This window comes from Lampetra fluviatilis, chromosome 65 (genome assembly GCF_964198595.1).
Source record: "Lampetra fluviatilis chromosome 65, kcLamFluv1.1, whole genome shotgun sequence".
NCBI lineage: Eukaryota > Metazoa > Chordata > Hyperoartia > Petromyzontiformes > Petromyzontidae > Lampetra > Lampetra fluviatilis.
Window position 1 is genome coordinate 494,855 of NC_136339.1, and position 19,094 is coordinate 513,948.

General features: G+C 48.4%; 1 protein-coding gene across 1 annotated transcript in view; it reads left to right on the top strand.

The window, feature by feature from the left end:
- Nucleotides 1-7,940: 7,940 nt before the first annotated feature.
- The window catches only part of LOC144952109 (solute carrier family 2, facilitated glucose transporter member 5-like), a 53,676-nt gene continuing 42,522 nt past the window's right edge, over nt 7,941-19,094 (top strand). Inside the window, exons 1-4 of the mRNA XM_078882516.1 lie at nt 7,941-7,975; nt 8,497-8,595; nt 16,354-16,514; nt 17,700-17,824. Coding sequence (XP_078738642.1) covers nt 7,943-7,975; nt 8,497-8,595; nt 16,354-16,514; nt 17,700-17,824 — 418 coding nt within the window. The 5' untranslated portion in view covers nt 7,941-7,942. The remainder of the gene's footprint in view (nt 7,976-8,496; nt 8,596-16,353; nt 16,515-17,699; nt 17,825-19,094) is intronic.

The following is a 19,094-nucleotide window of genomic DNA, read 5'->3' on the forward strand; positions in this document are numbered from 1 at the left end:
GATAGAGAGAAAAAGCGGCGTGGGGAGCGATTTAATACATTTGCATCACTTTCAACGGCCACAGGGAGATCGAATCGAATCAGCGACCTCTGCTATTGCAAGCCCAGCCAGGGCTGGCGTGGGTGTGTGTGGCGTTAACTGATGGCCAACTTCCTAATATGGGGGCTACATCGCCTCGCTCCCGTGGCCTTCAGAGTGCACTGGCAGCAACTGCGCGAGCCGAGTGTGCGAGTGAGGAGTTGAGGCTGCACAGGAGGTAAGGGAGTCATGGGACTCGGTGCGGAACCGCAATCGCTGCTGCTGCTCTTCTGTGTGTGCCGTGGTGGCTGCAGCGGTCACCTCCATGCCATGGCTAAACATAGAGCAACATGGACACAATCAGGTTTGCGACACAGCGTGGGAGAGTGTGAGACGGAGACACGGTGTTAGAGTGTGTGTGTGATACACGGTGTTAGAGTGTGTGACAGAGGCACGGTGTGAGTGTGTGTGTGACAGATACACGGTGTTAAAGTGTGTGTGTGAGACAGAGTGTGAGAGTGTGTGTGTGGGTGTGCGTGAGACACAGTGTGAGAGTGTGTGTGTGACAGAGAGACAGTGTGTGAGAGTGTGATAGAGACACGTGTAAGAGTGTGTGTGTGCGTGAGACAGTGTGAGAGTGTGTGGGAGTGCATGAGATACAGTGTGAGAGTGTGTGACAGAGACACGGTGTGAGAGTGTGTGTGCGTGAGACAGAGTGTGAGAGTGTGATGGGCGTGCATGAGACACAACATGGGAGAGTGTGTGTGTGATACACGGTGTTAGAGTGTGTGTGTGTAAGACAGAGTGTGAGAGTGTGTGCGTGTGTGTGTGTTTGCGTGAGACAGAGTGTGAGTGTGTGTGTGCGTGAGACAAAGTGTGAGAGTGTGTGTGTGACAGAGAGACGGTGTTAGAGTGTGTGTGTGTGACAGATACACGGTGTTAAAGTGTGTGTGTGAGACAGAGTATGAGAGTGTGTGTGTGGGTGTGCGTGAGACACAGTGTGAGAGTGTGTGTGTGTGTGACAGAGAGACAGTGTGTGAGAGTGTGTGATAGAGACACGTGTGAGAGTGTGTGTGTGCGTGAGACACAGTGTGAGAGTGTGTGGGTGTGTGTGAGACACAGTGTGAGAGTGTGTGACAGAGACACGGTGTGAGAGTGTGTGTGCGTGAGAGTGTGTGGGTGTGCGTGAGACACAGCGTGGGAGAGTGTGTGTGATACACGGTGTTAGAGTGTGTGTGTGTGCGTGGGACAAAGTGTGAGAGTGTATGGGTGACAGAGACACAGTGTGAGAGTGTGTGTGTGTGCGTGAGACAAAGTGTGAGTGTGCGTGAGACAGAGTGTGAGAGTGTATGGGTGACAGAGACACAGTGTGAGAGTGTGTGTGCGTGAGACGCAGTGTGAGGGTGTGTGTGTGACAGAGACACCAAATGTAGTGGGTTCGAATTAGGTGCACACACACGCAGCTTGGAGGCAACACTATTTATTAAACGGTAAGTAATATAACACTGTACATAAGGTGGTGACCACCTTCCTCAACTCACAAACACTCTGGAACACGACACAGACTGGACCAGGCAGGCAACGGCCTGCATGGCCCAGGACGACGACCCGGGACTTAACGACCGATGATGTCTTCACTTCGGAGTACAGTACAACATCCTCGCTCTGCGTTCACACCACGCTTATATCTGCTTTGGCGTGGCCGGCTCCGCCCAGGCGTGGCTGGCTCTCTCCAGGCCACGCCTCCCTTCCCAGGACACGCCTCACTTCCCCCACCTCTGGGAAGGTCCGGATCCATCCACCACGTGACCCCCCAGGCACCCCCTTGGGGCCCCCAGCCCTCGTACGGGCCGACACAGTAGTGACCGTTCTATGTCACTACACTAACAGTGATCAGTGGGCTCACATGATATTGACTTCTCCAAGACAGAGGTTCTCTGCAAGCCATCTGGCTACCATGAGAGATTCGTTCACGAGGCGATCCACATATACAAACACAGAGACAACTTCAACTGAGAAGATGGATTCTGGCTTAGCAATCATTGAAAGGACGTAATAAACCATTTCGGATCTTAACTGATTGTGTTCACGTTTACGGTGACTTTCAGACCGCGTTCCGCTCACTGGCATTGTATTATCCGCAGGGAATGGATTATTTGCTCCGCTGCAAGTTTCCTCTCCCTATTCTCCCATTGACATATTTCGTTGCTTCCTCTTAGCGTCTTTCACACGACGGTCAATGGTACAGTGTATAATAACAAATAGTATCAAATTTATATGATTAATACAATGTACAAAGTAATATATAGTATCATAATTGTATAGTGAATATACAGCAGTGTGATATACATTAGAGTGGGTAGAATCATACATAGTGTAATATTACAATGTGGCTTATAGCAATACAGTATATAATTTAATGTTTGGTTTGTCTATGGCAGTATATAGTACGGTGTAGACTCGTGTGATATAAGAAAATAAAGTTTAGATGGAAGCATATTATATTTTTTACGACATAGAATTGCAATGTATTACTTACTGTTAGTAACTCTGCTTATTGTAGAGTATATTTAGTATACTGATGATACTATGTAGTTTATACTTTAGTTGTTTACGTGGTGGTTTTATTTACTGCAGCTACATACTATTAACACTCCTTCCCTTTATTAATGCTACCCCTATCCCCTCCCTTTGATGCTGCTAATCCTGCATAATGCACGGGCATAAGTAGTACTAATCACATACCTGCATTCCCATATCCCCTCCCTTTGATGCTGCTAATCCTGCATAATGCACGGGCATAAGTAGTACTAATCACATACCTGCATTTCCCATAAATATGCTGAATTCCTCTTGATATGCAAATTCTTTGGTCAAGGCACCCTTTCCCCCCCCTTCCAACCCAGCTTAAATATATACTCCAAGCATGGTGCTGTTTCATTCAGACGCTGTCGCCTCGACAGACCTGGTTTTCACCTGAGGACGGCTGCTTGCGTTGTGGCCGAAACGTCGTGAGAATTATTTTATTATGTTTTATTTTTATTATTTTATTACTTCCCTTCTACGTGACTTTACCGAAAGAACCAAGAAGATTTTCTGTACTTTTGAGGCATATCTTCTTAGGTTTTTTCGGTAAAGTCACGTAGGTAAAACATCAAAATGAATGAAAATAAAATAAAATAAAATCAAAAATCACGACGTTTCGGAGGCAACACAAGTCTCCGTCATCAGGTGGGACCGTCACAGCCAGATTAGCTGCATCAAGTGAGGCAATGATTCAAGATGTAATCCCTTAAAAGCGAGTTGAGGGGGGGAGGAGAGGGAGGGGAGAGCTCATCAGACTATGGTAGCCAATGAATGGAACGTATCGGGAGGGAGGGGGGGCGAGGCCAAAAGGGTGGGCGACGGCGTGCAAGCGATTGTGCGCAAGCGGCTAATTACTGCACACGCCAACACAATGGAGCGATTATGCGCAAGCGGCCAACTGCCGCACACGCCAACACAATGGGCAGAGAGGGGGAGGGAAGCTCTAATACACATGATAGACAAAAGAACGAAAATGCCCATGTTAATACCAATGCTGGCTGAACAATGAAGAGAGTACTGTTAAAAAATAACTGGGGATGTTAACACTCGGTAAAGTAAAGTAAAATAGTGCCTGTCAGATAAGATGGTCCAAAAAATTGTAATTAAGTCTTTTTTGCGTGGTTGATAACATCTTTCCAATGATTACTAAGTTTGTACCCATCATCACGGTTGAAATTATGTCTGTGTTTATATATTTGTATGGCTTCGTGTACAAACCTTTGATGGTAGCCGGGAGGTTTGCAGAGAACCTTGGTCTCGGAAAAGACAATTTCATGAGAGCCCACCGAGTTGTAGCAATGATCGGCGACGGCAGAAGAATCAGTTCTGCCGTGTTTCAGATCTGACTTGTGCTCGCGGACACGATCAGAAACATGACGTTTCGTTTCTCCAATGTAGCAATCACCACAAATGCAACTCAATTTGTAGACTCCAGGATACTGTAAGTCAGGAACGACATCCTTCACAGATGGAATCAGATCACGGATTTTATGCACTGTACTGAATCGGACTTGGATCTTATGTTTGTTGAGAATTTTGGAGATCTTTTTGGTCACGCCAGCTATGTATGGTAACGTGATGGTTTTGGTCGGAGTTTCATGTGGCTGTTTCTGTGTGGTGGGAGAGACAGCTTGGCTGATAGTACGGTCAGAGTATCCGTTCATCCTGAGGGCCCGATGTACATGTCTTAATTCACCAGTCAGGTGGTGTTTGTCAGAAATGCCATGGGCTCTGTGGTATAGCGTTTTGATGAGAGAATTCTTTTGAGATGGGTGGTGGTGGGAATCCGGTTTCAAGTAGGAATCTGTGTGGGTGGCTTTTCTGTAGACAGAATGTCCCAAGGATCCGTCAGGCCTCCTCTCAAACAGAATATCCAAGAATGGTAGTTTACCGTCTTTCTCCACTTCCATGGTGAATCTGATGGATGGGTGTCTGGAATTGATGTGGTCCAAGAAGTGGTTCAATGCTGGGAGGCCATGTGGCCAGATGACGAAAGTGTCATCCACATACCTCTTCCACAGGGAAGGACGTAGGGTGGATGTTTGGATGGCGTCTGATTCAAACTTTTCCATGAACATGTTGGCTATAACTGGTGACAAAGGGGAGCCCATAGGGGTACCCTCATTCTGTTTGTAGAAGGTGCCATTCCAGGTAAAATAGGTGTTGGTGAGGCAATGCCTAACCAGCGCAGGTGCATCAGAATTCAATCCATGTTGGACTAAGTCCTCAATTATTGTTAGGGTGTCCGGTACTGGGACTTTGGTAAACAAAGATACTACAAAGATACTACATCAAAGCTGACGAGGATGTCATCAGGAGATAGTACCATGTCCTTAACCATAGAGACAAGGCAAGCATTTATTAAATGGAAAACACTCCTTGCAGACCGCAACTTGAGTACATCACTGAAACTGCGCACACTGAAATGCTACATCTGGTCAATTTTGCTGTACGGAGTTGAGACGTGGACACTGACAATAACAGCAACAAAAAGGCTCGAAGCTTTCGAGATGTGGCTGTATCGAAGAATGCTGAAAATCCCATGGACAGCCAAAACCACCAATACACAAGTTCTGCAAGATATGGGCACTGACAGGCAACTGCTGAAGACCATCATTAGCAGGAAGTGTTACTACCGAAGCCACATTGCCCGAAACGACCACAAATACCAGCTATTAAAGCTAATCCTGGAAGGAAAAATCGAAGGGAAAAAACGACCAGGACGGCCAAAAACGACATGGCTCAGTAACATCAAAACATGGCTACAATTAACAACAGCACAAACTCTACACGCCGTGCTAGACCGGGACCAATATCATCGTGAAGTGGCACACGCCGTTAGGCAGCACTAAAGAAGAAGAACCATAGAGACTTTACTTTACCGAGTGTTAACATCCCCAGTTATTTTTTAACAGTACTCTCTTCATTGTTCAGCCAGCATTGGTATTAACATGGGCATTTTCGTTCTTTTGTCTATCATGTGTATTAGAGCTTCCCTCCCCCTCTCTGCCCATTGTGTTGGCGTGTGCGGCAGTTGGCCGCTTGCGCATAATCGCTCCATTGTGTTGGCGTGTGCAGTAATTAGCCGCTTGCGCACAATCGCTTGCACGCCGTCGCCCACCCTTTTGGCCTCGCCCCCCCTCCCTCCCGATACGTTCCATTCATTGGCTACTATAGTCTGATGAGCTCTCCCCTCCCTCTCCTCCCCCCCTCAACTCGCTTTTAAGGGATTACATCTTGAATCATTGCCTCACTTGATGCAGCTAATCTGGCTGTGACGGTCCCACCTGATGACGGAGACTTGTGTTGCCTCCGAAACGTCGTGATTTTTTATTTTATTTTATTTTATTTTCATTCATTTTGATGTTTTACCTACGTGACTTTACCGAAAAAACCTAAGAAGATGATTCCTTGCAGTCACGAAAGCTTCAAATCTAGAATTTTGAGGCATAATCTATTTGAAATAACACTTACTACCCAGGAATAAAAAAATAATAAATTTGTTACATAGTGTTATTAATGGAGTTTATTATTAACTTTGCTTTTGTGTCCTGGTCACAAAAGCAAAGTTTGTGGGGAATAATAGCCATTTTCTGTACTTTTGAGGCATAAGCAATTGGAAAATAACACTTACTACCCAGGAACATGATTTTTTATTACACTGTGTAACATTTTATTTTTTGCTACACAGTGTAATACCTGGTGCTGTGTGTAAAACATCAGGGTTGGGGAGATAAAGATGGCTGGGCGTGATTCTGGCCACCCACCCCCTCGGGTGCCATTCCAGACTGGTGCCCTCTAAAAGTACTCGTCTCAACAGTCAATTAAGGCCATAGCTGGAGTATTTGTCTTTTTGCGAATGATGGCGAAGTCGTTAATAAACACGATTTCAATTCTCGACTCATGCACACACGCAAACGGCTAACATGAGTTGGGAATTATATCTTAAATTGAAACGCCACGCCTCCTTCACCTTTTATCTGCACTGATCAGCACGGCAAAGTATGGTCGAACAAATTAGTCCTTCATCCATCCAGCAATGAATTAACACAGGGGCTGTGAGTTGCGCCATTTTTCCAAACGATTTAATTGGCTAATGAGTGGTGAAAATCAATGACTGCCAAGTTACCGGTAATACATTGATGCGTTAATCATTGTTATGACTAGAAGTACGTGGTGTTATATCCATGGGCACTGTGAGACCTTCACACACTCACACATACTAAGACCGAGATCCCCCGAATAGCCTTCAACAGACTGTTTGGGCAAGTGCTATTAGCGAGCACCTATGAAGTCAGGTACGGCAGCGGCCCCCAAAAATGTTGCACCAGGGACCGGTTTCGTGGAAGACAATGTTTTCACGGACCGGGGGGGGTCATCATTGGGTCTTTCCCCATTTTCAAAGAAGCTCTCCAGCGACGTTTGTTTGTTACTTATTTTGGCTAGGGTTAGCTTGTGGGCTTACCAAAACTGTGACTGAGACAAGTGTGCAGTGCGGGAAAGAGGCGCGGATAGAAGTGGTAAATAAAATAATGGGCGGCCCACGCGCGGACTCACCGCTCACCTCCTGCTGTGTGGCCCGGTTCCTAACAGGACACAGACCGGCACCGATCCGCGGCCAGGGGGTTGGAGACCCCTGCGCTAGGGCACATGAGGTGGTGGCTAGCACCACTCCCGGCTACTGTTGTCTCGCAAGTGCTGATGTTTACACACAGCACCAGGCAATCGAGCTGCATTCACTTAGGTGAGGTGGTCCAGGGCCGATTCAAATACTCGCAACTGTTAATTGGTCTGGTCACTGGGTTCGTAGTGCAACGCACTTACCACTGTCATGCACTTACCACCTCGTATGGTGTTCCAGCCTTCATAGGTGCTCGCTAACAGCACTTGCCCCAACATTCTGTTAAATGCTTACGGGGGGAGGGGCGTGATCCACACTGTTCTCTGTCTAATATGTAACAAAGACAAAAGACACAAATTCGCTACGAAGTGGTAACAGTGGTGGTAATGTCACCACAACACCTATGCCAGGCTAGGTACACTTTGAGGCCATCACATGAAGTATGAAAAAGTCACGGGACAGACATCGGGTGTTATGTGTGGATTGACTGGCTGAGATTACAGATTTACACCATCTAGGCCCCCACTGTGCCACCTCGCTGATTTGTATCCGCATGGCACTTCGCTCGTTTTTGGGAGCGTCGCTTCTCCTGCCCTCCGTTGTTGTTTTCGTTGCAGTCCATGGCGCAGTGCACTAACCATTGTGTCAACACTCCACCCCATGTGTTTGATATAGGTAGAGGAATCTTCATAGTGATCGTCAGCATCATCAGCAGCGATGGAGCCAAATACGCAAACTCCGAAGCAACGGGTAATGATATGGCTACATTAATCCCCCTCTGGTCTCCACACCTGATTGGCTCACAAGTGACGTTATGAAATTCACCCCTTCTATTTAAGATTGAAACAGGAGGAATTTTCCACATTCTGGCTATTGCCTGATGAGGATAGTTGCAATTACCGGCAAAACGTCGAACTCGAATTATAAATATTGTGGGTTTACTCTATAACACACTGGCGTGTTGAACAAGTAACTAATTTGCTTGTTTTGTTTATGTAACAAACTTAGTAATTGGCTGTGTTGGGTAATGGCGGGTTTAACAGTACATATTTTCGCAATCTAACCCAAAAAAACTCTTATGAATCATCAGGATCATCAGCATTATTAGTATCATCATCAGTATCATCAGTATCACCACCACCATCAGAAACTTCAAGACGGTGGTAGTCACACAATGGCGTGACCCACCACTTACCCCACAGGGCTACACCTTGACCTCTGACCTGCCGTGGTTACTCCTCCCCATGTGTGGTTGAATGGCGATGGCCCAGACTCCATCTCACCGCCTCCTGCTCATGGCAGTCGCTGCGGGGCTCGGTGGCAGCTTCCAGTACGGGCTCAACCTCTCCCTCATCAACGTCCCCACCAAGGTGCGTATTTCGTTTCGGGCAATAACGCCTTTAATCAATGACGCAGCCTCAGCGGTGCGTTGAAGACGTTCACGGTTCGAATCCAGCAATATCCCTGATTATTAATAATAGTGTATATGTTGCCATTGCTTCACTTGCCGTGGATGTTAAATATTCTGCGGCGTCATTCACAAGATTAGGACATTGTCTGCCGGGCATCAGGGGTCAAATTTAGCCAAATTAAAAAAATGACACCACAAATTACTTAATTGGGTGTGTAGTGGTGATAACTACTCGCTGTTCGCAAGCTGTGAGAGAGCAGTTGGTAAACAAGGTTTTCCCGCTCAATCAAACAGTTGGGGTCAAATGGGGTGAGGTAGGATCCAAACGCCAGATTGGGAAGGACCAATCGGAGGGGTCCAAGAGGTGGCCGGGGATTGGTTAACCCGGCCACGAATAGGTATAAAAGCCGGAGCTGCTGAGAGCTCTTGGTTAGCTCTGCTACACGAAGACCCAAGTCGGCTGAAGACCCTGGACCAAGCCTTCCAGCCCTTATCAGGGCTGGGGCTCAGTGTAACCAGTGGTCAGGGGAGATAGGTCCTGGATAGGACCCTGGCTCCCAGCCTTCCCGCCCTTGTGAGGGCGAAGGTCTCGAGCGACCAGAAGTCGTGGACCCGCCGGACCAGCGGCGGGTCAGTGTGCCTCCCCTAGGCCCCAGCCGGAGGATGCTAGGCTAGCGGGGGAGATAGCCAGCAAGTCCGGAGTCTGTAGCTCCTCAGGATAACGGGTAAGGGGACCGTATACCCCTTGTGTTAGGTGTAGTAAGTATTGGTGAATAAAAGCGTGTGGCCTCTAAGAAGTCTCCTTCAAGGACGTTACAGGTGTATAAACAGCAGCAACAATCGTTGGTCCCCTAAGGGAAGACTAATGTTCCGGGCCATTATTGCAAATGAGACTCATCCTGGCCTCTTGAATTCTCATGTTGTTCAACAAAAGGAACTAACAAAAAAATGTTAATGTCTTTTGTGTATGGTGAGTCCCTAACAGAAACACAACTTTACACAAAAGCTCCGGTCATATTAGATCATGTTTAGAACGGTTATCGTGATCCCGAGTTTAGTTTGTGTGTATAATCGTTTGTGTGTATAACCCTTGATGCAGCTAATCCGGCTGTGACGGTCCCACCTGATGACGGAGACTTGTGTTGCCTCCGAAACGTCGTGATTTTTGTTTCATTTTATTTTTTATTAATTTTGATGTTTTACCTACGTGACTTTACCGAAAAAACCTAAGAATATGAATCCTTGCAGTCACGAAAGCTTCAAATCTAGAATTATAATCGTATAGTTCACATACATAGAAGTGTGCAGGAGATGCGCCCTTACAATTACATTGAGAGATGCAAAGAGCAACACATAGATTACCAGCACAGTTTAACGACATTACATATCCTGCTAGGGGAGCGGGGCTTAGGCAGGAGACGTCATATATATGTAACTAGCGGAAGTACCCGGCTTTGCCCGGGTGAAAAATATATTTCTTTAAAACCTTACATATATATACACAGATACTAAGGTATTGTCAAAGCCCGGTGGGTTGTTTGTACATTTCTCCACCAACAAATATATAAGAGGTTATCACAAGTCCAAAAAGTTGTAGAAAGTGTGGGGTAAATAGTTGATGTCAAAATGTTTCTGAAAATTGTGGTCTCCCCCCCCCCCCCCTCAAAAAATATCTTTACCCCTCGTAGGTATATATACTAACAACACCTTACATACAACAGAGGAAGTGGTATCTATTGACTCTGTAGTAGTATCTACTGACTGTACCGTAGTATCTACTGAGCCAGTAGTAGCTACTGACTGTGTAGTAGTATTTAGTGACTAATAACTACTGACCATAGTAGTATTTACTGGGACTACAGTAGTATCTACCGACTATATACTCGTAACGACTAACTGTATAGTATCTGCTGACTCTATAGTTGTATCCACTGACTATAGTAGTAACTACAAAATCTATAGCAGTATCTACTCACTCTATAATAGTATCTACTGACTCTAGTAGCTACTCACCGTAGCAGTATGTACTGACTGTATAGTAGTATATACTGACTGTAGCAGTATTGACTGACTGTAGTGGTATATACTGACTGTTTTAGTATTTACTATAGCGGTATCTACCAACTCGATAGCAGTATCTACTATCACTACAGCAGTGTATACCGACTGAGGTCGTACCTGCTATCACTACAGCAGTGCATACTGCTGTGTTGGTACCTGCTATGATTACAGCAGTGCATACTGCTGTGTTGGTACCTGCTATGATTACAGCAGTGCATACTGCTGTGGTGGTATCTGCTATGATGAGAGGAGTACATATTGTGGAGGTGGTACCTGGTATGATAACAGCAGTGCATATTGACTGTACTCATCATTCACCCTCACCATTCACCACTCACAACTCACCCTTACCACTCATCCTCACCACTCACCACTCCCACTCACTATTCACCATTCACCCTCACAACTCACCACTCACCAACCTCCCTCACCAATCTCCCTCACCACTCACCCTCACCACTCACCCTCACCACTCACCCTCACCACTCACCACTCACCCTCACCACTCACTCTCACCACTAACCCTCACCACTAACCCTCACCACTAACCCTCACCACTCTCACTCACCACTCTCCCTCACCACTCACCACTCACTCTCACCATTCACCCTCACCATTCAGCTTCACCACTCACCCTCACCACTCGCCGTCACAACCACCACTCACCCTCACCACTCAACTTCACCCTCACTACTCACCATTCATCCTCACCAATCACCACTGACCAATCACCACTCACCACTCTCCACTAACCCTCACCACTCACCCTCAAAACTAACCACTCTCTCACCACTCACCCTCACCACTCAGCACTCACCCTCACCACTCACCCTCACAACTCACCCTCACCACTCATGCTCACCACTCACGCTCACCACTCACCCCTCACCGCTCACCACTCACCCATCACCACTCACAACCGCCACTCACCCTCACCACTCATCCTCACCACTCACCCTCACAACAACCACTCACCCTCACCGCTCACCACTAACCCTCACCACTCACCCTGACCACTCACCACTCATCCTCACCAATCACACCCTCACCAATCACCAATCACCACTCACCCGCACTGCTCACCCTCACCACTCACCACTCACGCTCACCCTCACCACTCACCCCTCACTAATCACCACTCATAACCGCCACTCACCCTCACCACTCACCCTCACCACTCACCGTCACCACTCACCCTCAAAACTCACCATCACTACTCGCCACTCATCCTCACCAATCACACCCTCAACAATCACCACTCACCCTCACCACTCACTAATTACCTCTCACAACCGTCACTCACCCTCACCACTCACTCTTACCACTCACGCTCATCCTCACCACTCACCCTCACAACAACCACTCACCCTCACTACTCATCCTCACCAATCGCACCCTCACCAATCACCACTCACCCTCACTGCTCACCCTCACCACTCACAACTGCCACTCACCCTCCCCACTCACCCTCACCACTCACCCTCACCAATCACCACTCACCCTCACCACTCACCCTCACCATTCACCCTCACCACTCACCCTCACCATTCACCCTCACCACTTTCCCTCACCACTCTCTCTCACCACTCACCCGCACCACTCACCAGTCACGCTCACCACTCACCCTCACTGCTCACCACTCACCCTCAACACTCACCCTCACCGCTCACCACTCACCCTCACCAATCACCACTCACCCTCACTGCTCACCCTCACTGCTCACCCTCACAACTCACCCTCACCACTCACGCTCACCCTCACCACTCACCCCTCACTAATCACCACTCACAACCGCCACTCACCCTCACCACTCACCCCTCACTAATCACCACTCACAACCGCCACTCACCCTCACCACTCACCCCTCACTAATCACCACTCACAACCGCCACTCACCCTCACCACTCACCCCTCACTAATCACCACTCACAACCGCCACTCACCCTCACCACTCACCACTCACCCTCACCACTCACCCTCACCACTCACTAATCACCTCTCACAACCGTCACTCACCCTCACCACTCACCCTCACAACAACTACTCACCCTCACCGCTCAACCTCACCACTCATCACTTATCCTCACCACTCATCACTCATCCTCACCACTCATCACTCATCCTCACCACTCATCACTCATCCTCACCACTCATCATTCATCCTCACCACTCATCACTCATCCTCACCACTCATCACTCATCCTCACCACTCATCACTCATCCTCACCACTCATCACTCATCCTCACCACTCATCACTCATCCTCACCACTCATCACTCATCCTCACCACTCATCACCCATCCTCACCACTCATCCTCACCACTCTCCCTCACCACTCTCCCTCACCACTCTCCCTCACCACTCTCCCTCACCACTCTCCCTCACTACTCTTTCTCACCACTCTCCCTCACCACTCTCCCTCACCACTCTCCCTCACCACTCTCCCTCACCACTCACCCTCACCACTTACCACTCACCCTCACCACTTACCACTCACCCTCACCACTTACCACTCACCCTCACCACTTACCACTCACCCTCACCACTTACCACTCACCCTCACCACTTACCACTCACCCTCACCACTCACCCTCACCACTCACCCTCACCACTCACCATTCTCCCTCACCACTCTCCCTCACCACTCTCCCTCACCACTCTCCCTCACCACTCTCCCTCACCACTCTCCCTCACCACTCTCCCTCACCACTCTCCCTCACTACTCTTTCTCACCACTCTCCCTCACCACTCTCCCTCACCACTCTCCCTCACCACTCTCCCTCACCACTCACCCTCACCACTTACCACTCACCCTCACCACTTACCACTCACCCTCACCACTTACCACTCACCCTCACCACTTACCACTCACCCTCACCACTTACCACTCACCCTCACCACTTACCACTCACCCTCACCACTCACCACTCACCCTCACCACTCACCCTCACCACTCACCACTCTCCCTCACCACTCTCCCTCACCACTCTCCCTCACCACTCTCCCTCACCACTCTCCCTCACCACTCTCCCTCACCACTCACCCTCACCAGTCACGCTCACCACTCACCACTCACCCTCACCACTTACCCTCACCACTTACCACTCACCCTCAACACTCACCCTCACCACCACCACTCACCCTATTCCCGTTTTAAAAACTTACTTACGTGACGCCAAGTATGCTTGAGGGTGATTGGTGATTGGTGAGGGAGAGTGGTGAGGGTAAGTAGTGAGGAATAGTGGTGAGGGTGAGTTGTGAGGGTAAGTGGTGAGGGTGAGTGGTCAGTGATAGTGAGTGGTGAGTGATAGTGAGTGATAGTGAGTGGAGAGGGTGAGTGGTGATGATGAGTGAGGGAGAGTGGTGAGGGAGAGTGTTGAGGGTGTATACATTTTTTGCCTATGATGACAGCAGTACATGCTGACGTTTTGTATGTTAAATGTAAAAGCTAAATGTGTGAATTTGTGTGTCGGAAATGTTAATGGCGATCCTAAAGGAATCTACAACCTTCGATGATTCCTTTGCGCGATTCAAAGAATCGATTCCTGGCGCATAGGAGGTGTCCATTTTTTATTACAGAGTTTTATTTTCATTGGTATGTTATGTTTTAAAGTTTTCAGGAGTTTTTAATTATATTTTAGCCCCGGTCAACGCCGGATATTTCCCATTCGTAGCAGTTTATATCAACTCTATAACCAACTTATATTAAACGGAAATAAGGCCATTCTATATGAATCTACAACCTTCGATTCCTTTTCGCGATTCAGAGAATCGATTCTTGGCGCGGTCGGGTTTAGAATTATAATTACACAGTTGTATTTGCATTGGTATGTTATGTTTTAAAGTTTTCAGAAGATTTTAAATTTATTTTTCCCCCGGGCAACGCTGGGTATATCGAGTTTATACCACAAAGTCGTCGCCTCAGACGTGTGGGGTGTCGAGGCCTAGTACCGTGCAGAGCCTCCGGCCTCGCCTAGAATGCCCACCCAGCCGAGGCTGGGTGCTGTGGCCGTCACCCGCCCCCCCCCCCCCCCGCGCTACAATAATACTGTCTAATTGCTATTATTTTATTATCTACCGACCCTATGATAGTAATTGCAGACATTGGGGTGGAGGGGGGGAGTGAAGAGGACGTGAAACTTTGATGAATTTACCTCAGCATCGCGTGTTAATGCGTGCGCATATTTTTAACGGGAATTAAAAATGGCGTCCACCCCGCAGCGAAGGCGTTGCTACCCATTGCCAGGGGCAACCGCCGTGGTCTTCGCCGGTCGGCAATATTAAATAAATAAAGGCTTATATAAATAAATAAAGAGAAATCGCACTAAATCGATAATCGGTCCGATTTAAAGTTTAGAGACGAAAAATCGGAAATGCCTAAGTTTACCGCGGGGCCGGGGGCGTGCCCACCTGCAAAATTTCATCTCGGCGAACCCCACGGTCTGAGAGCTACATCCCCCGCAAGGGAGCGTACGCAGACGGACGGACAGACAGACAGACAGACAGACAAAAAATGAATTATATAGCCTTCTTGGTTCTTTCGGTAAAGTCACGTAGAAGGGAAGTAATAAAATAATAAAAATAAAACATAATAAAACAATTCTCACGACGTTTCGGCCACAACGCAAGCAGCCGTCCTCAGGCGAAGAATGAGAACATTATCAAGCTAGGAGCTTATATAGGTGTAGCGAGGAGGAGCGCCTTAACAAAAGAATGTGCATATGAAGAGGAATTTAGCATACCAATGGGCAATGCATAGGAGGTGGGCGGAGGGGTTTCAAAGTCCCATTATGCCCATGCATTATGCAGGATCAACAGCACCACGGGGGGGCGCAAGGAACAGCGTTAATAAAGGAAAGGAATGTTAGTGATATGTAGCTGCATTTGTCAAACAAAATCGAAAAATGAATTATATAGGTTAGATAAATGACTCTTTCTCAGATGTCGATCTCCGTTGTCCTTTATTGGGTTCGTAGAATCTCGATACCACGGCGTCCTCGCTCAGGCCCGCGTCCCTCTCGACGACCTCTCCACAGCCCCTCGGCTGCTCCGATATGCAGTCTCCCTGCTGCTCTGTTAGGCAGTCTCCCTGCTGCTCCGCCTTGCAGCCACACCGCTGCTCCGCTCTCTAGCTTCACTGCTGCCCCATATACAGCTAGCCTCCCACAGCCGCTAGCTCTCTGCGTCTGACACCGATGGCTAACGATGTCGATGTCTCCCACCGCGTGGCGACCACGCCACTCTCTCCGTCCTGCCCAGCGTGGCCTCCTCCTGTTTCACTCCGTCTCAACTCCCCCTTCCCCTTCCGGTTCTCTCCCTAAATCCTCTCTCCCACGTGACCCTAACTCCACCCACTCCCCACGTGACCCAAACTCCACCCCCCCTCAATCCTTGCTCGCATTACATATAGAAGGGATTATGGACGATGGTCAATAATTATCACGGAGTCGTAGCCAAGGAATGGAACGCATCCAAAGTACATGTAGTGTGGAGATGGAGTGATGAAATCACGTGCTGGTATTACACGGATTGCTGCATCTGCGGATTATAATACATGGCGGGTGGCTTGGCGGATGCATTCATCCAGCAGTGGCTTGAGCATGGCTGCTTAGTAATGACGCCTCATAACACACAGCTGTGTATGTGGGTGTCGCAGGTGGTGCAGGGTTTCATTAACAGCACGTGGGAGTCGCGCTATGGGCACCCCGTGAGCAGTTCCGTGCTCACACTGATCTGGTCCATCATTGCGTCCGTGTTCGCCGTGGGGGGACTCGCGGGGGCCATTCTCGCGGGGCCCATGGCTCAGCGACTTGGCAGGTAAACGTACACGTACACACACATTCAGTGTGTGCACTCAATCACTCACCCACTCACCTAGCCACTCGTTCACACACACTCACCCATACTCGCGCGCATTTAAATGCTCACACATAATAACAAAGACAAAGATCTCCCGTATAGCCTTAACAGACTGTTGGGGCAAGTGTTGTTAGCGAACACCTATGAAAACCGGAACGCCCCACGAGGGGATGGGTGGCTTTATCTCCCCAGTGGCGACGATTACACACTTCACCAGGTAGTGCAGCATGCTTACCGCTACCCTACCACTGCCCACTAACCGCTACCCTACCGCTCCCAACACAAACACACGCACACATATATACATACACGCATACACCCATGCCCTCACTCACACACTCACTAGCTCATTGTTTCCCACCCATATACTTACCCATTCACCCATTTACCCACTCACTCTTCATTCACCCACTGTTTCATACTCTGACTCACACACCCACCGATGCACAATGAATCTGACGGCCTGAGTTTAAACCCTGGCCATGGCTAACCTCATTGACGAGTGATATCTGAACCGGTCCTTGGGCAGCGCTTCGGACGACTCAACCTTTAATGAGTAACTGGTGCATTGCATGTGAACATAAGCACTGGGGAGTTAAAGACAGCCGGGTGTGAGTCTGTGCCGGCCTTTATAGGTGTTTATCTTATTTTATATGTATAGAGCGCCTTAGCTCAAGGCGCTTTACATAGTTTAAAAGCGGTACAATATTAGAGTAATTTAGATGGCAAGGGCAGCGCAAGGGCCATGGAATGAGTGACCATAACAGAGAGCACTTTGGGTCACGAAAGGGCTACAGGGGAGGGATGTGATGGAGTAGAAGGGCTAGGGGAGGGAAGAAGAAGTGACTGGGCAAAGGAGAAGAGGTAAGGCTTTAAGAGAGGAACGGATAGAGGTTAAGGATTGGGACTGCTTATAAGGTACAGGGGAAGTTTATTCCAGCGGTAGGGTGTAAGGAGGGAGGAAGATTGAAAACGAGATTGGGCAGAGGGAGAAGGAGGGACAGAGAGAGAGACGGGGGAGAAAATTGTGAACGAAGCGCATGAGGGGGGACGTAAAAAGAGATGAGAGAGGCTCGCGAACAGCACTTGCCCCAACAGCTTTTGAGGGGTGACACGGGGTTATCCTTGTTTTTGTGTGATCAGGAAGTGCGGTCTCCTCGCTAACAATGCGTTCGCGATCCTCGCCTCTATCCTCATGGGGGTGAGCGACGTCTCCTCCTCATTCGAGCTTCTCATCATCGGCCGTTTCCTCATCGGGGTCAACTGTGGTGGGTGAGATCATCATCAACAGCATTAAGCAGATCCAGATATAAATATATACGTACATATACTGTATATATGCACACACGACAAAGACCCCCTAAAGCCTGATCAGACTTCTGGGGCAAGTGCTGTTAGCTGTTAGTGAGGAGCTGGATGGATAACACTTCGCCCGGTTGCGTTTGTTTCCCCAGTGATGTTTACACACCATGTCAGGTACTCATTTTTGGCTCAGTCCACCTAGAGAAGGCCCATGACCGGTTCAAATCCTCACCGCTATTATTATATATGGGCAGGAATGGAACTCCGGTTAGTACACTGCTGTAGTGGTTAGTACACTGCTAGCGCAGTGTACTAACCACTACACTAACCACTGCTATCAGTGCATACACCTATATGTAACGGGTTCCGGAGACACTTGTAGAGGTAAATTCTTTATTACAATCCAACACTCCAACTCTCCAACTCTCCAACACTCCTGATACTCTGTTACAGCCTAGGTACACAGCCTAGATACTCTACTCTGGCTACGCTCTGGAACTCGCCCTCACAAGGTCGTAGAGTCGGGAGTTCCAGAGCCCCACCACTCGCTCTCACAACATCCCAGGGTCTTCAGATGGCTGGTCGTGGGTCTTGGGTCTTGAGCTACAACTGGCCCTGATCGTCCAGGAAGCTCACCTTTTATGCCTAGTCCCCAACGAGGGATGGGGCCGTGTGCGCCCCCAGATATCCCACAGAGCACACACAGCCCCCCCCTTTGGCGGCGCCAAGGGGCTTAAGCGCCTGGGAACCCAACGCCTGGCGCCAAGAGGCTTAAGCGCCTGGGAACCCAACGCCTGTCGCCAAGAGGCTTAAGTGCCTGGCCCGCCCAGGGTCCCAGAGCCCCCAGCAGCCCCTCCCTTCTTATGTCACTACATATACACGTATAGACGACAATTACTCCCAATGATAGCCACTTTGTTCAGCTATCATTTGTGATAGTCAGGTTACTTCTAAAAAATAAGTTAATACCTCAGTGGGATTTTCCTGGTAAGATGCGGATAGTGTAGTTGTATTTTGACGTGTTTGGGTGATTTGTTAACCTTTCTTGTACTTTGCACTACGACCATCTTTTGTATTGTTTGCTTTAACGCACTTACCTGCCCCTACTGGACATCTGTGAAAAACGCTTTTATCTCATTGGATTTCTCTAGGATAAATAAATATTCTGATATTGATTTTGTACCACTTTGTGGGGAAGGTCAAGAATGGTTTTCATATGAAAAGACCCACCTCTAT